Source organism: Gigantopelta aegis, chromosome 13, assembly GCF_016097555.1.
Source record: "Gigantopelta aegis isolate Gae_Host chromosome 13, Gae_host_genome, whole genome shotgun sequence".
NCBI lineage: Eukaryota > Metazoa > Mollusca > Gastropoda > Neomphalida > Peltospiridae > Gigantopelta > Gigantopelta aegis.
Window position 1 is genome coordinate 28,928,752 of NC_054711.1, and position 22,068 is coordinate 28,950,819.

Below are 22,068 nucleotides of genomic sequence, written 5' to 3' on the forward strand. Positions count from 1 at the left end.
AATGGTAAAAAATTAAGTAAAGACACTAGTACTGTCACGCAATATGTTTATCAACACAATGGTAAACAATTAAGTAAAGACACTAGTACTGTCACGCAATTTAAACATATGTTTATCAACATAATATGTTGATACGTTTTGGTGGTGTGTGTTTTTAATCCGACAGTGCAGTAAAGAGTGAAACAGCTTAGTGAACTAAACTTTGTATTTTATAATAATATATTGCACGATGCATTTATTTATTATATTTTAAAATTTATTTATTATTTTTATTTGTTTGTTTATTTATTTGTTTATTTATTCGTTTTGTATTCTTTGTTTATTTTAGTATTTATTTATTTATGTTTTGTGTTGTTTGTTTGTTTGTTTTTACAGTACACACTGTGGTTTGGAGATGCGTTACACGTTGTGGACCGTAATCTTCCAGATGGGATGCAATTTGACTTCATCGACACGTCAAACCTTTGTGATACGACCGGACTGCTGAATGTGATTGTGCATTGTCAACCACGACTAAAGCGGTATTTTTGGACTTGTTATAACTCTGTCGTTCTACATGATCTATTTTAATATGGTCGTGACCTTGAGACATGAACGTAGCAATAGGGGTGATGGGGTTCTATCCCTACCCTTACTTAAGAAACCTAATATATATATATATATATATATATATATATATATATATATATATATATATATACAATGTATAGTATAGTATAGTATAGTATAGTATAGTATAGTATACTCTGTCAAAAAAGAAACGTATAGGTGATAGGGAAAGAAGAAAAGTGTTTGATTTTACAAAACATCGTTTTTTTTGTACAATGTTGCTGAATGACCATGTTTGTTAATGTTCCTGGAATGGGACAGCATGCCCAAATGCACCCTAAAACAAATTTAACGCACGTTGTGTCACATTGTGCGACAATTGCACGAACTCGGCGTGAAATGGTCAGATTTTGGCGAATGCACATGAAACTCGGGGAAAAGATTGGGGTAGTGATGGGTATTTAAAGCTGCAATGCTCGCAATGATGCCTCATTTCCATTTCGACGTAGATGAGATACAAGATGCCAAGACTAAACCTGCCGAATCGAAACATTGCAATAGGCCGCCTCCAGTTAGGTGAATCGCAATCAGCAGTCGCACGCCACATGAACGTCCATCACAGCACCATTTCATGTCTCTGTGACAGGTACCAGCAGTTTCAATCAGCTGAAGACCGGCCCAGAAGTGAAAGACCTCGCATAACAACTACAGCACAAGATTGCTACATCCGGGTTCTGCACTTGCGTCACCGAACTGCCACAGCAACGAACACTGCTGGACGCATACCTGGTTTGAGAAGGGTGTCTGCACAAACCATTCGGAACCAACTTCGAGAAGCTGGATTACGTGCTAGGAGACTTTATGTTGACCCCGTCCTGTGACGTTAACATCGACATTTACGTGTTCGCAGGTGCACGAATGTACAGAGGTGGAACTTGCGAAACTGGCGGTTAGTATGGTTCAGCGATGAGTCACATTTCCTTTTACAGCGACGTGATGGACGACAACGTGCTTACAGACGCCGCAATGAACGTTTTGCCAACAACTGCGCCGCCCAAGTTGACAGATTCGGTGGAGGGAGTGTCATGATGTGGGGAGCCATCTCATACACCGGCAGAAGTGAACTTGTGTTCGCGGAAAGCAACCTGACAGCTGTACGCTACCGGGATGAAATTCTTCGCCATCACATGTTTCCCATTTTGGATCGATAGAAAGAACTCTTTCAGCAGGACAATGCCAGGCCGCATACGACACGTGTAACAATGGATTTCCTACAGAATGAGAACATTAATGTGCTGCCATGGCAATCAAGATCGCCAGATCTCAACCCCATTGAACATCTATGGGACGAACTGGATAGACGTGTACGCCAGCGTGACCCGGAGCCTCAGACGCTTCCGCAACTGTCACATGCACTGCAGGAAGAATGGGCTAGGATTCCACGTGCCCGGATTCAGAGACTCATTCAGTCTATGCCAATGAGATGTCGCTCAGTGATTGCTGCTGCTGGTGGCCACACAAGGTACTGACTTCAGCGCCCTCGTGCGACGCTGTTTGGTGACAGTCCATAGCAAGAACATTGTCACATACTCATGTCAAATTTGACTCTGATACGATCATAAATAACGAAAGTATGCCACTTTGTATTAAAGAGATAATTCCATGAATATTTCGTCTATGCGTTTCTTTTTTGACAAGGTATATATATAAAAACATTACCTATAAAACAGATTCTAGGAAATCGCGTTTGAAACCATTCAAAGAATAAAATTACAAAGATTCACAAGTCCGTACAGCCACGTCGTCGTTGGTTAGCAATCGGGAGGGTGACCCCCACCCTCGTTGTCTAAAATCCAGTGTTTTAACACATTATGACCATTATTAAACCACCTTGTTCATACTGTCTGAAAAGTGCTTTAACATTACATTGTTACTTTAACATTATAGAACTATATAGCTGGAGTTGAATGATCGAATACCTTCGGTTGACATATTCTCTGATTGTTTTTATCCCATCCCAACCAGTGCCCCACGACTGGTATATCAAAAGCCGTGGTATGTCATGTCTCGGTGGAAAATGCATATAAAAGATCTCTTACTGTCAATGGAAACATGACAGAATTATGAAATGTCTGACATGCAATAGCCGATGATTGGTCAATTAATATGATCTAGTGGTGTCGTTACACAAAACAAACTTTAACTTTGACTTCTTTTTAATCAGGGATAATGGTATCTTGACGACGGAGATGTTTCACTTCTTTTTATTCAGGGATAATGGTATCTTGACGACGGAGATGTTTCACTTCTTTTTATTCAGGGATAATGGTATCTTGACGACGGAGATGTTTCACTTCTTTGTAGCGTATGCGAAAATTACAGAAGTCTTTGAGAAATGTATTGGCTGTTCGCCTTCTTTGCTTCCAACCATATTTGGACTTCATTTTGCTGTTGACCTGGATATTGGAACCGAGTAATGTATTCTTTTGGCATATATTTAAAACAGTATATATTCAATACATTAACTGGATTGGAAATCAGGCAGTCGATCTTTGGGGTATAAATCACCAACTCAAATACCATAGATAAAAATGTTAACTTCTATCTCCAAAGTCATTCTGTATTTCGTCCTTTCTTTCTTTCTCTCCTTTCTTCATTTCTTCCTTTCCTTTATTTCTTTCCTTCTTCTAACCTTTAATTGTTTTCCCCTTAATGTCTAGTTTCAGGGTGACCAACTTTCCGGATTTTCCCGAAAAATCCGGAATTTTAATCCCATACCCGGATTTCCGGAATTGATGCCAAATATCCCAAATTTGTTTTCAAATTCACTAACAATTAAGAATTGAACGTGAAAATGTTTGAGTTTCGTGCTAGTATGAAACGCAAAACCGCTTTACACACTGTATGAATGGCATAGCGCGTTAATGTAAAGCTCTTTGAAATAAAAGTGAACTCTATTTTCCAACTATTTACTATTTTATTAACACGAAATTCAAACTCAACATTAGCGGAATCCCTATGGTGGTTCGGCTTTTTCCGTCAATGAGAGAATGACAATGTTACAATCATTAATACAATTCATATTATTTGTTTTGCATTAAATGTCAATACCAACTAGAAACATTTTAAATTCACTATAAACATATAACGTAAGTAATTTTAATAACTTTTAACCTATAATAAAAATGTCTGAAGCGATCTATTTTGTATGGTATAATTTATATGTGAAGCGGTTGGTGTATGAATATTTAACTACGAACTGCATGAGCGCCATTTTTTGATTACTGTCCAGAATTACCAATTACGACGTTGAAATTAGAGTTATCAAATTTTGAGTGCGTGAAAATTCCATATGTTGATAGATTTGACATGGAGAAAGTGGTTTCAATGTTTCCGGAAATGGATGAAACAGGTGTTTACTGGCCTTGTAATTGTGGAAGTGGCGACAACACAGGATGGTTTTGGCGTGTGTGTGACTTCAAGTGGTACGACACAAGTATTCGTGAGATTTAACGTGTTTAAATTAAAATCTCCAAAAAATTGTATAGGAACATCTGACATGTTACGATGTCTAACGCTGACACTTAGAAGTTTGACAGCAGACGATTACTTTTTGATGTCTAAAAATAGAATCTCAAGGAAATTCCTCGGGGATTCCTTTGTTGACATAATTCATAAAGTAGTTCCGGCTATAAGCCAAAAATAGCGCTAAACTGAGATTCATGGTGCTATTAATGACAGTTTTTATCATCACGTGATACGAATTTGACCAATCCAAGGGTTTATAACAAAGGCATTTTTAGAGATTGGAATTATTTTGTTTTTAAGCAACTAATTCTTATTACATTCTGCATTCTCCATTTCAATCTGAACTCTACAGTTTTGTGCTATTACTTAGACGTTTGTCTGTTGGTTGTATTTGTCAAAAGCCGACCAATGAAAATGTTTTTGACAATCGATTACACTGTATTAAATTTGTCTTACTTGTTATGTAGTTTATGTATTCGTTTTAAAGATATTACAAATATCATATAGTAATTACTACGGGGCAGACATCGTTCTATAGTGATGCATGCAACTTCGTCACCGTCGGTAAAAACCTGAATATATAACAGAACACTTGCGATCGTACGAAAAAAACAGAAACGGATCCACAATTCTCTTCTTTGTGTATGCTTTCACATGCAACATTTCACTTAATAATATATGGCTACCAGTAATCTGTGACACATTCATGACAGTAATATACCTACCGATCTTGTTTAATTCAAGTAAATTAAACTATAAACAATGTAAATTTTTACAAACCATTGTTAGATTTTACCGCGACATTTTTCTTTACACTGGCACCCCAAAAGTGCTACTCTAATAGTAATGTAGAACGACAGCCAGTCTTAATGTGGGTACCAGACGTTTCGTCCCCGATTCAGTTAACCACAAATTAGTTCGACCCCACTGATGAAATAGTGCAAATGTGGCAATGTACCTAAATAAAAATAACATTGGTCCCAAGTTTGTTTGTCACTTTATTACTAATCTGTAGGTGGGAGTGAAACTGTACTACACTAATTGCTAATAAAGTGGGGCTTTTAGGGTTTTTTTGTTGATATTTTTTTTTATGTTTGATCTGTGTGTGTGTGTGTGCGTGTGTGTGTGCGTGATTATGCATATAATTGCTGTACTAGGCATAGTAATTTTATTTGCACTGGTGAATATATTTAGCATGTTTTACTAGACAAACAATAAAGTAGGCCTATGCCTAAAATGGAAGTAGAACAATTCTGCCACTTTTGTGGATTGATTTATACTTTTAGTGTTGAATACATAACATTTCAATAAATAATGTTTTTTTATTGTTATGTATCACTTTGGTTGTTGTTATTTTTCAAATATGTCAAACATGGCGTTGTTTAATTATATTTTTATTTCATGAAAATGGCGTTTTCGCGTGCTTTAAACTAGTGTTTTGAAAGGGGCGTTCGCGCGCTTAAAAATGAAAATACCAGAACATTCTGGGAAAAATATTTCTATTAGGTTGGTGGCCCTGTAGTTTTCACCGTTAACCCCATACATCGTAGAATTCTTCAGCTTTCAAATATCCACATTTATTATTACTGTTATAATTAAGAATTCTCTGTTATTTCTTTTACGTTCATCTGGATATGAAAAAAAAATCATCCGCAAACTGCGAATCGGCGAATCGGTTCTCACATAAGTGTGCGGATGATTTTTTGTTTGTTCATACCCAGATGAATGTAAAAGAAATAACAGACAATACATATAATAACATTTGAAACATACTTACTAATAACATTAAAAGTTCATATTTTATTTTCAATTATTTTTTGGTTATATAAGAATTGTTTCTCATTTTTTAGGAATTTATCGATGTATAAAAGTCACACATGGTATAAAATCGCGTAGCGTAGCGATATGAGAAACAATTCTTATAATTACAAACAGTTCTTTTTTCTTACCGTCAACCATGTTCTGTAAATAAGCGTAGGAATACATGTATACATACTATTGGAAATTGTCCGCTAAAAATAAAAATAAGTATTGAATCAACAAAAACAGTGTATATATCTTTATTATAACTTCTTTTTAAAAAATGAAACAATTTCATGTGCAGATTTGTCTTGTGTTTTTCTATCGCAAAGTGACCTTGATATTAACTTTTGTTTACGTGTAGTGACTGTTGGTGGTGTGCGGTTATTTCGATCTTGGACTTCCGTGATGACGTATTTTTATGAGGTTTATGGAAGGATAACGCTTGGTTTTTTAGTGACGTCAGCCAATCAGAATACAGTAAATCGTATAAATTCGGAAAGTTTGTAATTATAAAACAATAACGCTCAGTAAGACAAATTACTGATATAAAATGACGTCATCAGGTATGACGTTCCATGACGATGTAGTTTTTACATTCATCGAGAAATTAACAAACTCCCGTTGCTACGGCTAGATTAATCGCATGACGTTATAATTATTGTGATGAATGTAACGGCAATTTAATTATTATTCTATTTAAGGATTGTCTGTTATTTCTTTACGTTCATAGAAGTACGAACAACAACAACAACAACAACAACAACAACAACAAAAATCAACCAGAAACTGTGTGAATCGGCGAAGCCGGTCTCACATAAGTTTGCGGATGATTTGCTGGGAGTGGAATAATCTAAGAGAAACTACAAAATATATATTTGGACTAAGAAATGTGATGGAATCATTTCGATTCCATCCTGAACGTTTGTTGCAATTTGTTTGTGATACTGAATTTTATTTAACATTTGAATTTTACCTATCTGTGATATTTTTATTTTTTGCACAGTTCTTTACACTGTCTTTTAATTTAACTGTTGAATGTTTGTATTGATGTTGATTATGAATTAATTTATGCATGAACCACAGTTTGACAATCGATAGCCTATGTATGTGTCATGCTAGGGAAGGAAGGACATGTTTTATTTAACGACGAACTCAACACATTTTATTTACGGTTAGATGGCGTCGGACATATGGTTAAGGAACACACATATATTGAGAGAGGAAACCCGCTGTCTCCACTTCATGGGCTACTGTATTCGATTAGAGTAAGGAATCTTTTATATGCATCATCACACAGACAGGATAACACATACCACAGCCTTTAAATTGGTATACCAGTTGTGGTGCACTGGCTGGAGGGAGAATTAGCCCAATGGGCACACCGACGGATATCGATCCCAGACTGACCACGCATCAAGCGAGCGCTTTACCATTGGGCTACGTCTCGCCCCGTTTCATGCTAGTGTGTTGTTAAGCATTCATTCATTCATTCATTCATTCATTCATTCATTCATTCATTCACTCACTCATTCATTCATTCAAACTCCCGTTGCTACGGCTAGACCAATCGCATGACGTTATAATTATTGTGATGAATGTAACGGCAATTTAATTATTATTCTATTTAAGGATTGTCTGTTATTTCTTTACGTTCATAGAAGTATGAACAACAACAACAACAACAACAACAACAACAACAACAAAAATCAACCACAAACTGTGTGAATCGGCGAAGCCGGTCTCACATAAGTTTGCGGATGATTTACTGGAGTGGAATAATCTAAGAGAAACTACAAAATATATATTTGGACTGAGAAATGTGATGGAATCATTTCGATTCCATCCTGAACGTTTGTTGCAATTTGTTTGTGATACTGAATTTTATTTAACATTTGAATTTTACCTATCTGTGATATTTTTATTTTTTGCACAGTTCTTTACACTGTCTTTTAATTTAACTGTTGAATGTTTGTATTGATGTTGATTATGAATTAATTTATGCATGAACCACAGTTTGACAATCGATAGCCTATGTATGTGTCATGCTAGGGAAGGAAGGACATGTTTTATTTAACGACGAACTCAACACATTTTATTTACGGTTAGATGGCGTCGGACATATGGTTAAGGAACACACATATATTGAGAGAGGAAACCCGCTGTCGCCACTTCATGGGCTACTGTATTCGATTAGAGTAAGTAATCTTTTATATGCATCATCACACAGACAGGATAACACATACCACAGCCTTTAAATTGGTATACCAGTTGTGGTGCACTGGCTGGAGGGAGAATTAGCCCAATGGGCACACCGACGGATATCGATCCCAGACTGACCATGCATCAAGCGAGCGCTTTACCATTGGGCTACGTCTCGCCCCGTTTCATGCTAGGGTGTTGTTAAGCATTCATTCATTCATTCATTCATTCACTTCATTCACTCACTCACTCACTCACTCATTCACTCATTCATTCACTCATTCATTCATTCATTCATTCATTCATTCATTCACTCACTCACTCATTCATTCATTCATTCAGGGGCGGGACATAGCCCAGTGGTAAAGCGTTTGCTTGATGCGCGGTCGGTCTGGGGTAGATCCCCGTCGGTGGACCCATTGGGCTATTTCTCATTCCAGTCAGTGCTCCACAACTGGTGTATCATAGGCCATGGTATGTACTATCCTGTCCGTGGGATGGTGCATATAAAAGATCCCTTGCTGCTAATCGAAAAGAGTAGCCCATTAAGTGGCGACAGCGGGTTTCCTCTCTCAATATCTGTGTGGTCCTTCACCATATACTTGACGCCAAATAACCGTAAATAAATGTGTTGAGTGCGTCGTTAAATAAAACATTTCTTTCTTTCTTTCTTTCATTCATTCATTCTGTATAATTTATATTGTGGATCTAAAGGAGGGTTTTTATTCTGTACACCACCTCCCTTAAACTTCAAAATGCCCAGTGTTTAGCGTATGACTTATATGTAGTACTAAACCAAATAACTTCCGGCTGGGTCAAAGTTTGAGGTGCACTTATCTTACGTATTTTTGTGTACTGAGGAAAATGTAATATCTTGGTCAGCCGGATATTTCTAGAAGATGACTGCTATTATACAATAAATGCTAGTTGTCTTTGAAGTACTGTCTATTTTCCGTTGTACCCCTCCTTAAAAAGTCCTGCAGCTGCCCTGGCAATTAATTACATATATTATTATTATATTATTATTATTTATTATTGTTAGTAGTAGTAGTAGTATTATCAGTAGTAGTAGTAGTCGTAGTCGTAGTCGTAGTAGCAATACAGCGTTTGCGTTATATTTCGTTGTTGGTTAGTTAATAGAAAAGATACCTATTTTGCAGGAAACTGAGGCTAAATGGTGACTTTGTTGGTGTAAACATCGTAACTTTTCACTGGAAAGTTGCACGAGATCTGTCTACCTTAAACATTAAAGGTGGGCCTATAAATAGAAACGAATGAATGAATGAATGCTTACATAGATGAATGAATGAATGATTGAATAAATGATGAATGAATGAATGGGTGATTGAATTTATCGGCTATTTGATGTAAAACATTTCTGATGTATAGAGGAAACCTGCGATCTTGTATGTGCACTTTCCCACAAACAAGATTTTCTGTGTGTATATTTGTTATGTTTTCTATTTTAGATAGAAAACCATCTGTTAAAATGAAATGGCCGTGACTGGTAGCATTTTACTGTAAAATTTGTGTTTGTTTAATGACATCACTAAAGCACATTGATTAATTAATCATCGGCTATTGGATGTCAAACATTTGGTAATATTGACTCGTAATCATCAGTGGAAACCCGCTACTTTGTTCCTAGTATAGCAAGGGATCTTTTATATGCACTTTCCCACAGCCAGGATAGCATATACCACGACCTTTGATGTACCAGTCGTGGTGTACTGAAAGTTACTTTAAGAATAAAAATACAGTACAGCATGTAAACGGTCTTGCGGCGAGATCGAGATCGAGCTCAATCAGTAGAGTGCTCGCTTGAGTTTCTTGGTTCGTAAGATCGAATCCCCTAGGTGAACCTACTCCATGATTGTTTTTTTCCCATCCCAATCACTGCCCCACGACTATTTGTGGGAAAGTCCATATAAAAGACCCTTTGCTACTAATGGAACCATGTATTGAGTTTTCTCTGAGGACTATTCACAGTTATCAAAAGTCTGAAATTGAATAGCCAATGATTAATTAATCTATGTTCTCTAATGGTGTTGTTACAACACCTTTTAACTAAAAGGTCTTTGATATACCAGTCGCTGAGCACCTGAGGTGAAAGGGATTATAGTATAGCTCACTCTAGGTGAACTAGACACGTCGGGTTGAGATTTTTGTGTCTTTCAGCGAGGTTATATATTTTAGATGGAAAAGCTGATGTTGGAATAGACGCCATCAGAAGAGTGTTTACAGTTACAGACAAATTTCCTTTTGACGCCCTGGCAGATTCCTGGTGTTCTATCAATAAACAGAACAGCGTTACCAGATGGAAGATCCTAACAAGGTTGATGTCTGTCTGTGATGAGCAATGTAAGTATCAAGGAATCGTGTTCTGTGTCTTCTCTCAATAAATAGACCAGCGTTACCAGATGGAAGATCATCACAAGGTTGATGTCTGTCTGTGATGAGCAATGTAAGTATCGAGGAATCGTGTGCTGTGTGTTCTCTCAATAAACAGACCAGCGTTACAAGATCGAAGATCTTCACAAGGTTGATGTCTGTCTGTGATGAGCAATGTAAGTATCGAGGAATCGTGTGCTGTGTGTTCTCTCAATAAACAGAAGAGCGTTACAAGATCGAAGATCATCACAAGGTTGATGTCTGTCTGTGATGAGCAATGTAAGTATCGAGGAATCGTGTGCTGTGTGTTCTCTCAATAAACAGAAGAGCGTTACAAGATCGAAGATCATCACAAGGTTGATGTCTATCTGTGATGAGCAATGTAAGTATCGAGGAATCGTGTGCTGTGTGTTCACTCAATAAACAGAACAGCGTTACCAAGTGGAAGATCATCACAAGGTTAATGTCTGTCTGTGATGAGCAATGTAAGTATCAGGGGATCGTGTACTGTGTGTTCTCTCAATAAACAGAACAGCGTTACCAGGTGGAAGATCATCACAAGGTTGATGTCTATCTGTGACGAGCAATGTAAGTATCGAGGAATAGAATCGTGTGCTGTGTGTTCTCTCAGTAAACAGAACACCGTTACCAGATGGAAGATCCTAACAAGGTTGATGTCTGTCTGTGACGAGCAATGTAAATGTCAAGGAATCGTGTTGTGTGTTCTCTCAATAAACAGAACAGCGTTACCAGATGGAAGATCCTAACAAGGTTGATGTCTGTCTGTGACGAGCAATGTAAATGTCAAGGAATCGTGTGTTGTGTGTTCTCTCAATAAACAGAACAGCGTTACCAGATGGAATATCCTAACAAGGTTGATGTCTGTCTGTGACGAGCAATGTAAGTATCGATGAATCGTATTTAATCAGCTCAAGTTACCAGCTTTTATAATCACCCTTGACCTCGATGCATTTGGACCATTTATCCTTCAAGCTACTGATGCCATCAAAAGAGTCTTCTCACTGACCCATCAACCACCCTTCTTTTGAAGCCTTCAAAATTTTAACATGTTCAAATGGGTACCACGCAGAAGGCTTTCACATTCCGGGACATAATAATCATCACGCGCGAACAGGTCTGGCCTGTAGGGTGGGTGATGAAGCTGCTAGGAGCCACACTTACGGATTGCAGCTAGAGAAATTCTGACCTTGTGCACTGGATCATAGTCATGGAGCAGCAGAAAACCAGTGGTGAACGTCTCTCATCTTTTTTCGTTGACCGCTTGTCTCAGTTTTGCATCAAATTACCAGAATAGGCACCAGTGTTTAGAAGTATGCTGTCAAGCATTAGAACTTATCTGGCATCCAAGAAAGAAGTAGCTAAAATCTGTCCTTGATATCAGATGGCATTGCAGACCATTTGACAATTGTTGAATAATTGAGAGATCCATCACGTTTACACCAGTCATACACTTATTAATTTAACTAGCGCTTTCACCTTTCTTGGTGTGGATCTTTATGATAGCTCTTCAATTCCGATCTGGTCTCTCTGTCTGTGTGTTTGTTTGTAGGGGTGTGTTTGTTTGTAGGGGTGTGTTTGTGTGAATAATTGAAAGATCCATCACCATACACACCAATCATACATTTAAGCGTGATGACACATCTATATGCAGGTATATATTACTATTATCACAATAAATAATTTGGTTGCTTATTAAGTAAAGTTATTATTAATTTAACTGCCCTTTAACTCGATTCCCAGTTACAATTGCCACATACTGTGCCACTGTGTTGTCTGTACTACCATTCTACATATCAAAAGTACCCATCTCAGACTCTGGTTTTGTATCCTTTCTTTAACAGCTTACAGTTATTTGCTGGATGTGATTCGCCAGCCTGATTTCGCCAAGATGCTTGACTCAGGTGAGAATATTTTCCTGTCAGGATTGACTATACCTTCTTTGTTTGAAATATTAAGAATACGAAGTGAGAGTGCCTTTTAATACATCTTATCTTGATTACGACTTGTATCTATCGAGGGAAAGCGAGATGGGTATCTTTTTAAACTGGTGGAATCTACCACAAATGGTAAAGCACTCGGGTCAGGTGCATGGGCCGACCCATTCTCCACCAGGGTCTCACAACTGATAAATTAAAGTCCGTGGTTTGTGCTGGCTTGTCTGTGGGAAAGTTTATGTAAAAAAACAGAAATTATTTACAAAAAAAGTTTATGTAAAAGATTCCTTACTGCTAATAAAAAAACAGGTTTTCTCTAAGATTACACATGAGAATTATTAATAAATAAATGTGTTCTAGTACTGTCGTTAAACAATATAATCTTTAACTTTTTTAAAAACAACAGTTCATAACTGTGGAGTGATGCTGCCAATCGGATGTCTTTAAACTGATCTCACATGTGTGGAATATCTTAGAGGAATGAAAAAAAACAAAACAACGTATAGTCTCTCCAACAGGTGTTAAAGAAAACGAAAACAACGGAATGTCGTAGCAATGAAATTAAGAAAGTTAATGTCTGTTAAGTTTAACCACCCCACTAAAACATTTATTAAACATCGACTATGTAAATTGATGACCCGGTCAGCTTTAATCAGCCGGTGTGTGCCAAACATTATTAATAACAAAAATTCCTTTTCATCTGCAGGTTGAGTTCTATTACTCGGAAATTGTAAATGTTATGATATTTTTTTTTTTCTTTGTTTCTTTGTTTCTTTTTTTTTTTCTTTCTTCCTTTCTTTCCTGTCTTTCTCTTGTTTTATACTAAATAACAAAGATTAACCGTTTTGTATTATGTTCGACAGATATTGAACACCACACCAAACGAACATCAGAAAGACAACAGAATCAGGTTGTGGTAAGAAAACATAACTACCGATGATATTCAGGGTCTTGTCCGGTATTTTTGGGAGGGGGATGAAAAGTGTTTAAAAATGTCCTTAATAGAATTTGGATCTCAGACGAAAGGTATTTTTTTTCTGAAAACACTGACGATACTATGCATTAATCAGTTCACCTGTAAAACACAAAAACAATATAACATTTTAAGTTTGTAATAGAAGACAGATATGAATCTGCCATCAGCATATCCAGCAGGATATCTCTGCACAAGACTGCTTCCAAAATACGTTATGATGGAGTCGTGAGGGTATGTAACCTTTCCTCACTGTTGGCTACAAAGGAGAGCTGACCTTGACCACGGTATATGGTTCCAACTCCGTCTAGGAGGACTGCCACTTTTATAAATGCCACTTTTATCGTTGCACTAGTCCAGACGCCAAAAACCGTTTTACTGCTTCTGTAAATAAGGAGACATCTGAATGGACACGCGGATGTGCACAGTGTAATATTTGAAACTAGATACTCTAAGTAGTTTACAGAGATATTACTCACATTGTGTCGAGGGTAAAGTACCTTTAACGGGCTGGAAGATTTTGTCACGTGGGAGCCCGTAACGGTAAGTTAGGAAACAAAACACGCGCGAGGTGATCATTGCTCTTTCAGCGTATGTGGCTTGTTTTGAACTATATCTGTTGTTTATTTTGAAGATAAAAATGTCTGTGGTTAATTTTCTTCTTAGATATGAGGCTTATTTAGAACTGTTTTTTTGTTAAAGTTTGTTTGTTATTTCTGAAGGGTATGAACCTCCACAAAAATTAATTTAAGTCATATGGTTTTGTTCAAAAGTAAGAATAACAATTTTGGAAATAAATGAGTATTATATGAATAGACAAACCAATTACATTTGTAGATGTGCAAAATACTTCAGTTAATTCAAGTCAGTCATTTCATTCATGTAGGTGACGGTTGTCAAAGAGTTCAAAGAAAGTTACCACGTGGTTTTCAAGTTGGATTCAAAACTTTGTTTTGGGGAGTTCAGCATGGACTACACAGATGCCAGCAGAAAAGACGGCGTGTGCTTCACTTTCAGCGACGCAAGGTAAAACATGCACCAGTCCGGTTGAAACTAGATCTTACTGACTCTCAACACTGAACTCCAGTAGTGGATCTGATATTAGCCAATACTATTTCTCGTACAAGTAACCAGAAAGACACAACCATTAACACTCCTATATCTGCATAAGCCATAATGTGGCGATTTTCTTCAGCAGACTGTCAGAATGATTAAATGTCTGACACCCAGCAGCCGATGATCAATATTTTCTAGCAGTGTCATTAAACAAAATAAACTTTAACTATGACTTTTTTTTTGAACAATTGTATTTTTGTGTTATTATTATGTTGTTGTTGTTGACCGGCCTCGGTGGCGTCGTGGTTAGGCCATCGGTCTACAGGCTGGTAGGTACTGGGTTCAGATCCCAGTCGAGGCATGGGATTTTTAATCCAGATACCGACTCCAAACCCTGAATGAGTGCTCCGCAAGGCTCAATGGGTAGGTGTAATCCACTTACACCGACCAGTGATCCATAACTGGTTCAACAAAGGCCATGGTTTGTGCTATCCTGCCTGTGGGAAGCGCAAATAAAAGATCCCTTGCTGCTAATCGGAAAGAGTAGCCCATGTAGTGCCGACAGCGGGTTTCCTCTCAAAATCTGTGTGGTCCTTAACCATATGTCTGACGCTATATAACAGTACATAAAATGTGTTGAGTGCGTCGTTAAATAAAATAGTTCTTTCTTTCTTTATTATGTTGTTGTTTTTTGTGGGGGGGGGGGGGGGTTAAATCAAAATTGCAAAGCATGTATTAAGTTTATCACTGTCCATATATTTGTTTTATAGCACAACACTGAAACATAAATGCCAGCTTTCTTGTCCAATCCTGTTGTCATCTTCGAAAATCAAGGTCTCTATGAAGGCTGGCGAAGTGACCTGTGACCTGTTGAAAGACCTGACCTTGACCTCAGGTGAACTGGTTCTCCCTCTACGACCACTGTTTTCTGACGTCACAAAGGTTCCTAACTATGAGAAGTCAGACGAGAATGACCGCGAGCTGTATGAGATCAAAATCCACCGAGTTTACCCGCGGATTCACAGATCTCTACACGACATCCACAAAATGTCAGGCTGGAATATCTTGATGGAATTACTTTTCTGCACATATGTTGAATTTAATTCAACTCCACAAGTACGATATCGGGCGTTTCTGTGAAATATAAACAATTATAAATGTTTTAGATTGTAGGGTGTAGTGTATGCTACGATGTTTCTACAATTGGCTCTTTTTGAAAAATTTAAAGGAGCAGACCTTAGTTTTAACTCGTAAAAATGGACACCAAGTTAAGTTAAACTACAAACCTGTAACACATTTGGATAAAGTTACAGCAGAGTGAAAGAAGAGTTTGTGACGTTAAAACCGGGAAATATCCTTAAAAAATAGACCCGAACTCGAATCAATAAGCGCTACTTCCCAGACGCACTTGGGTTTTTAAAAATATATAAAAAAGCATTTTGTTGTATTAAAAACAACAGGATGACCAGAAAGATTTCGGTTCTACGGAAATGGATAATCTAAAGTAATGTTTGATTTCAGTGATCATAAACGGCTCTAATAGTGAGACGTATGCTGTAGTGTTTAAAAACTAGGGTCTGTCCCTTTAAGTGCTGGAACAAATTCTATGTATATCCACCAGAAAAAAACCAACAAAAAACAATATTAAATTTTATTTGCGATATATATTTATACTTTACACCCAGGCTGTGTTTTTAACACGTCTATATTCCTACAAATATTTATATACTAGTATTTTCCTTAGTATGCGCTATATTTTTTTTTTTTAAACTGGGGCAGTATGTAGCTCAGTGGTGAATCTCTTGCCTTAGGTGCAGTGGATCGTAGGATCGATCCCCATGGACGGACTAGTGTTCTTCCCGCCTCATCCAATGCCCCGCACTGGTATACAGAGGCTGTATGACAAACGCAAGTTTACAAATTTACTGTCTACCGACCAATATCGAAATAACTATATGTTCCACACCAAATAGCTGTAGTTTGAAATGTGTTGAGATGTTGTTGTTTTTTAAAGAACTTTTTAAATTTCAGATCAGGACAATACAAGTGACTTACGGAGACTGCTCAAAGGAGCTGAAGAATTTTAGTATGATGTTCACTGTAGATTCCTTCAAAATAGTCGAGAATCTGCCCACCCTGGTCGTGAGGTGGGTCGACTTTGACGAAGTTAGGAAGAACGTGCAGGAGAACAAAACAACAGAAGCAGACGTGATGGCGGCCATTGAAAAGTCACGTGATCTACCTCGTGTTTACAATCTGGGAAAACTGGCAAAGGTAAAATATTAATATGCAATATATATTTTTTTATATTAAAAATGATGGGTCTTAGTGACAAGCAAGGAAGGAGCCACAACTCTTAAACATGTTTGATAATTTTATTTTAACTGTGCATTTTAATTAATTTTATTAGAACATGCAAATGTTATATCTGCAATTGAAATTGGTTTGTACTAATACGTAATACAACGGACATACCCGACATTGCATATCTTGTCAGTAAATATTGTTTTATTAATTATTTTTCAGAACATCTAGTTTTTGATATTTTACGGGGGACAATACTCCGAACCCCCTAGAAACTTTGCTTTGCACCCTCAATCTCAATCAGCCTCCCTCAATGTCTACTTGCTTCCGCCGTGCCTGACCTATCAATGTTAATCTTGCTAAATTATGTTGCTGACACTCCATTTAAAAAAAGTTATATTCATACTGTTACTGCAGTATTACTACTGAATTCAGTGATGTTATGTAAACCATTAATGTTTTTAAAACCGTATCCATGAACCAAAACGAGTACGAGTTTAATTTTTGTTTCAGCTTCACGATGGTTTTGTACTCCTGAAGAAAATAATTGCTCTGAACACGAGGCGATCAAACCAGGTGGAGACGACAGAAGTGGCTCTACCTTGGCAGAATTCGTTCATCCGACCAAGATATCCTTTCATGCCTTTTTCATATCATCTATATTTTGCAAACATGGGTGAACTTTTGAACAGAGATGGAAGTTCACAACATGTCCTTGATCCTACTGGTGAGTATTTCCATAACACTGACTTCAGTTAAATATTTAAAGTCACAAAGAGTCAGTCTGTAGGATTCGAACCTACTGCACTGACTGTCATGGCACTCGACAGTTCGCGATGTTAATCGATTGGCCATGGAGAACTCCAAAACAAAATTGTAATGCATTGCCACACGACAGTTGTTTTCTCCTGAATCTATGATGAAAAATAGATTTCTACAATCTAATTAAAATTAGCTCCACTATTACATGTGGATCTAACACCAGCCAGTTGGAGCTCATGTTCACCAATCAAAAACTTACTTGCAGAATCCTGCCAATGATTTAAAAATAATTTGAAAACATTCCGAATTATCCTGAGGGTATACGACATGTTTCGTGTGAATTACGAATGTTTTATTTGATAGATTTCTAAGTCTTAGAAGCTTATCCATTAAAATAACAGCCAGTTCTTTGTCAGAATGGAGATGCAATTCAGCCTTAAAATGTTACGTCACGTGCTAACATGGCGGTCACTGTAATTGGATTTTGCAATAATATAAAGTCATAGTTAGTAGTACATGAAATTATCTGGGTGTAATATTTCGTTGGCATTTAATATGGGGTGTAATCTTTACATTTCACAAGAAATGTGAATACATATTTTGGTCATTGTCCAACATTGTGACTGCCCCTTTAAATGTTCCGAGAAGAGTAAGCAACACATCGTGTTTATTTCAAAATACGTAATCAGAACAATCGCCTATGATAGGTCAATTACCGTACGACTCGGTCTTTAATTGTGTTTTTCATATTTTGTCAGGGTTAGGGTTAGCGAGATAGCAGACGATTCTGTCTTTATAATGGTTTTTGTTTTGTTTTTCGATCTTCAGAGTTCTGCATGTTGACTATGTCTGTCGTTAATGGTTTTAAAAAATATATATATTTTTTTAATTTATTTACTTCTTCTTTTTTTTGGGGGGGGGGTGGGTTGGGGGTTGGGGGGTTGGGGTTGGGGTTGCTTTTTGTTTGGTGGTTTTTTAAATTTTATTTTATCTTCATAATTCTCTCTAAGCATTGGATATGTCGACTCAGTTTTTAATGGTATTTTTCACCTATAGAGTTTCTCTTCTCACAAGGCCAATGTTGATTATGTCTTTAATGGTGTTTTTTTCTTTCTTTTTTTCTTTCTTTCTTTCTTCTTCTTCTTCTTCTTCTTCTTCTTCTTCTTCTTCAAACAGTGGAGATGTCGAGTCTCTTTATTGTGGGGCGTTCATTGGTAATGCTTGATGCACCACTACTGGTAATCAAAGGTCGTGGTATGTGCTGTCCTGTCTGTGGGATGGTGCATATAAAATATCCCTTGTTACTAATGGAAAAAATGTAGCGGGTTTTCTCTCTAAGACTATATGTCAGAATTACCAAATGTCTGACATCCCAATGTGCTCTAGTGGTGTCGTTAAACAAAACAAACTTTTTACTTTTCTTCCTCGCTGGCGGCAGGCCAACGATAAACCTAACGACAAGTCTGGCGGTTACTGATCGTTAGCATTGTATATTTTTAGTACACACCTAGCTGTTCGTGGCAAACTTGTCGGCTCACTGATACAGCCGTTTTTGATCATTGAAATCAGACACTGCTTACATCTTATTATCTAGATTATCCATTTCCATACATCCGACGTGTTTCTGGTAATCATGGTGTTTCTAATTCCACGAAATGCATTATTCATATTTTAAAAACACATGTACCTCTTGAGAAGTAACGGTTGTGGAGATGACCTTTAATCTATGTTGATGGTATTCCCCATTTTAACGTCACAAACTATTGTTTCACTCTATTGTACCTTTATCCAAATGAGTTACAGGTTTGTAGATTAACCAAGCTTAGTGAACATTTTCACATAGTAGATATGCTGACTCTGTATTAAATGTCAGATTAATGGTGTTTTATCATCCGAGTTCTGTCTTCAAACAGTGGAAATGGAAAGACGACTGTCGACTCTGCTTTGTGCAGAGATACGATTTCGAACAGGGAATACGGTTTTGTTGTTAAATTTAATGTTTGGTGGGGTTTTCTTCCATCTTCAGAGGTCTATCTTCAAACATTGGCAATTTTAAGACCAGACGCATCCAAAATAGATAAGGCGATTGATGTGTGGTTGGACTAGGTTCGGTGCCTGTCAGTGACCCCATTGGGCTATTTATCGTTCCAGCCAGAGTACCACGGCTGGTATATCAAAGGCCGTGTTATGTGCTGTTCTGTCTGTGGGATGGTGAATATAAAATATCCCTCTAAGACAGTATATCAGAATTACCAAATGTTTGACATCCCATAGCCGGTGATTAATAAATCAATATGCTCTGGTGGCATCGTTAAACAAAACAAACTTTAACTCTTTAATGTCTGTTTTTTATCTTCAGAATTCTATCTCAAGTCAATAGAGATTATAAGACCAGGTTTGTCCAGAATAGATATTGTCCGTCAGCTTCATTTGACGACCATGGAGAAAATGGACAAGGTGACACCACCAATGTGTCAGGGAAATCGACTGTTATTTTGTGATAGCTGTGCCACGGCGAACGTCTCATGTAAAAGATGCACGAAGTGTTATTCCGTGTACTACTGCAGCAGAGAATGTCAGAAGAAAGACTGGCGGGAACACAAGAAAGTCTGCAAGCAGCGGCCATCACAATAGGGAGTTTCCCCTTACGGCCAGAGGGCTTATGCAGCCATTTCCGGCAAGAGAGTATGTTAAATCATACAAGTTTAAGTTCAAGTTCTTTATTTACCTTGAGTTTTACAACTCATCAGCTGGATACATAACATAAATAATACAACATAGATATACAAAATACACATGTGCAAAACAATGGATGGTGTCGTTTATATATATATAATCATGGACAAATAAAGTGATACAAGTTACATTTATTACATTAACTATCATCCTGCATTAACCGATCTCTAATTGTGTTAGCTTGCACCAAATATTTTCCTAGGTTAATCAATTCCTTATTGTTACTGCTGGTTAATAACAGTATAAAACGATAAACACTTAGCCGCTTATAATAATACATTTTTATATATTTACAGCGCACATATTTGTATTGTGGACACTCTATTACAAAGTGATATTCGTCATCTATAACATTAAAATTACACAGAGTACACATTCTTTCTGATCTTTCGATGTTTCGACACCTGCCAGATTCTACATTTAATTTATGAGCGCATATTCTAATCTTACATATTTGTTTTTACACATCGCGTTTCCATTGTCAATCTTAAATATGTTTGTAATCTAAATTCGTTTAATGAATGTTGATATTAAAGTCCAGTGCCGGCCTCTGTGTTGTCGTGGTTAAGCCATCGGGCATAAATAAGGTTGATAGGTACTCGATTCGTAGCCCGGTACCTGTTCCCACCCAGAGCGAGTTTTAACGACTCGGTGTGCAAGACCACTATACCCTCTTCTCTCTCACTAACTACTAACAACTAACTCCCTGTCCTGGACAGACAGCCCAGATAGCTGAGGTGTGTGCCAAGGACAGCGTGCTTGAACCTTAATTTGATATAAGAAGGAAAATGCGTTGAAAAGAAATAGAAAAATCATTCAGTGGAATATTTGATATAAAATAGAGTCTGTCTACAAACTACAAATATTTCCTCAAATGAATACAATGTATTTATTTCTGTTTAGATTTAGTGTGTGTGTGTGTGTTTCTCTCTCTCTCTCTCTCTCTCTCTCTCTCTCTCTCTCTCTCGCTCTCTCTCTCTCTCTCTCTCTCTCTCTCTCTCTCTCTCTCTCTCTCTCTCTATATATATATATATATATATATATATATATATATATATATATATATATATATATATATATGTATATATATGATTTGTCCCTAAATGTACTTTATTAAACCATCTACGTGTCCACCATACTCCACTTATTAATGCTATTTTGTAAAAATAATTGAATTATGGCAATGGTCCATAATTAAAAAAACTAACATTGCTGAGAGGATTGACATGGATTTCACTTCATCATGTTGAAGTGATGCAATAGCTAGATTTGGTCTGTAAAAATTAATGTAATTTTGATGTATTATTCAGTTTTACAGAAATAAGGTCCTTAAATCTGTGACAGTATACCTTTAATTGATATATCTGAAAATATCTGACATATTATATTTTAGATTAAGACTGTTAAATATACACGGCCATAGCAAGCACATAGCAAGCACATAGCAAGCACTTGATTAGCGTTCGATTCAAGTTCTTTTAAATACTTGATCTATGGCGAGACGTTGGCATGTGTGCCCCTGAACATCGCAGTGAAATTGAAATAGTTTTTAACATATCAATAACATGAATATACATTTTTAATGTAATTGTTGGATCAGCCATTGGTTTCACAATGCATGCTAGTATACTTTGTATGTGCCATTTTATAAATATTACACCCCTCCCTAGTAATATTCTGCATTTAACCATGCAACCATTTAAGTTTGTTTTGTTTAACGACACCACTAGAGCACATTAATTAATGACTCATCGGCTATTGGATGTCAAATATTTGGTAATTCTGACACGCAGTTAACAGAAGAAACCTTCT

General features: G+C 37.0%; 1 protein-coding gene across 1 annotated transcript in view; it reads left to right on the plus strand.

Annotated features, from left to right (window-relative positions):
* Positions 1 to 21,250, plus strand: part of LOC121387056 — a 35,287-nt gene extending 14,037 nt beyond the window's left edge. The window contains exons 4-14 of the mRNA XM_041518066.1: positions 376 to 521; positions 2,870 to 3,022; positions 9,240 to 9,331; positions 10,276 to 10,440; positions 12,333 to 12,392; positions 13,289 to 13,341; positions 14,285 to 14,424; positions 15,225 to 15,570; positions 16,486 to 16,728; positions 17,272 to 17,485; positions 19,880 to 21,250. Coding sequence (XP_041374000.1) covers positions 376 to 521; positions 2,870 to 3,022; positions 9,240 to 9,331; positions 10,276 to 10,440; positions 12,333 to 12,392; positions 13,289 to 13,341; positions 14,285 to 14,424; positions 15,225 to 15,570; positions 16,486 to 16,728; positions 17,272 to 17,485; positions 19,880 to 20,154 — 1,887 coding nt within the window. The 3' untranslated portion in view covers positions 20,155 to 21,250. The remainder of the gene's footprint in view (positions 1 to 375; positions 522 to 2,869; positions 3,023 to 9,239; positions 9,332 to 10,275; positions 10,441 to 12,332; positions 12,393 to 13,288; positions 13,342 to 14,284; positions 14,425 to 15,224; positions 15,571 to 16,485; positions 16,729 to 17,271; positions 17,486 to 19,879) is intronic.
* The last annotated feature ends 818 nt before the right edge of the window (positions 21,251 to 22,068 follow it).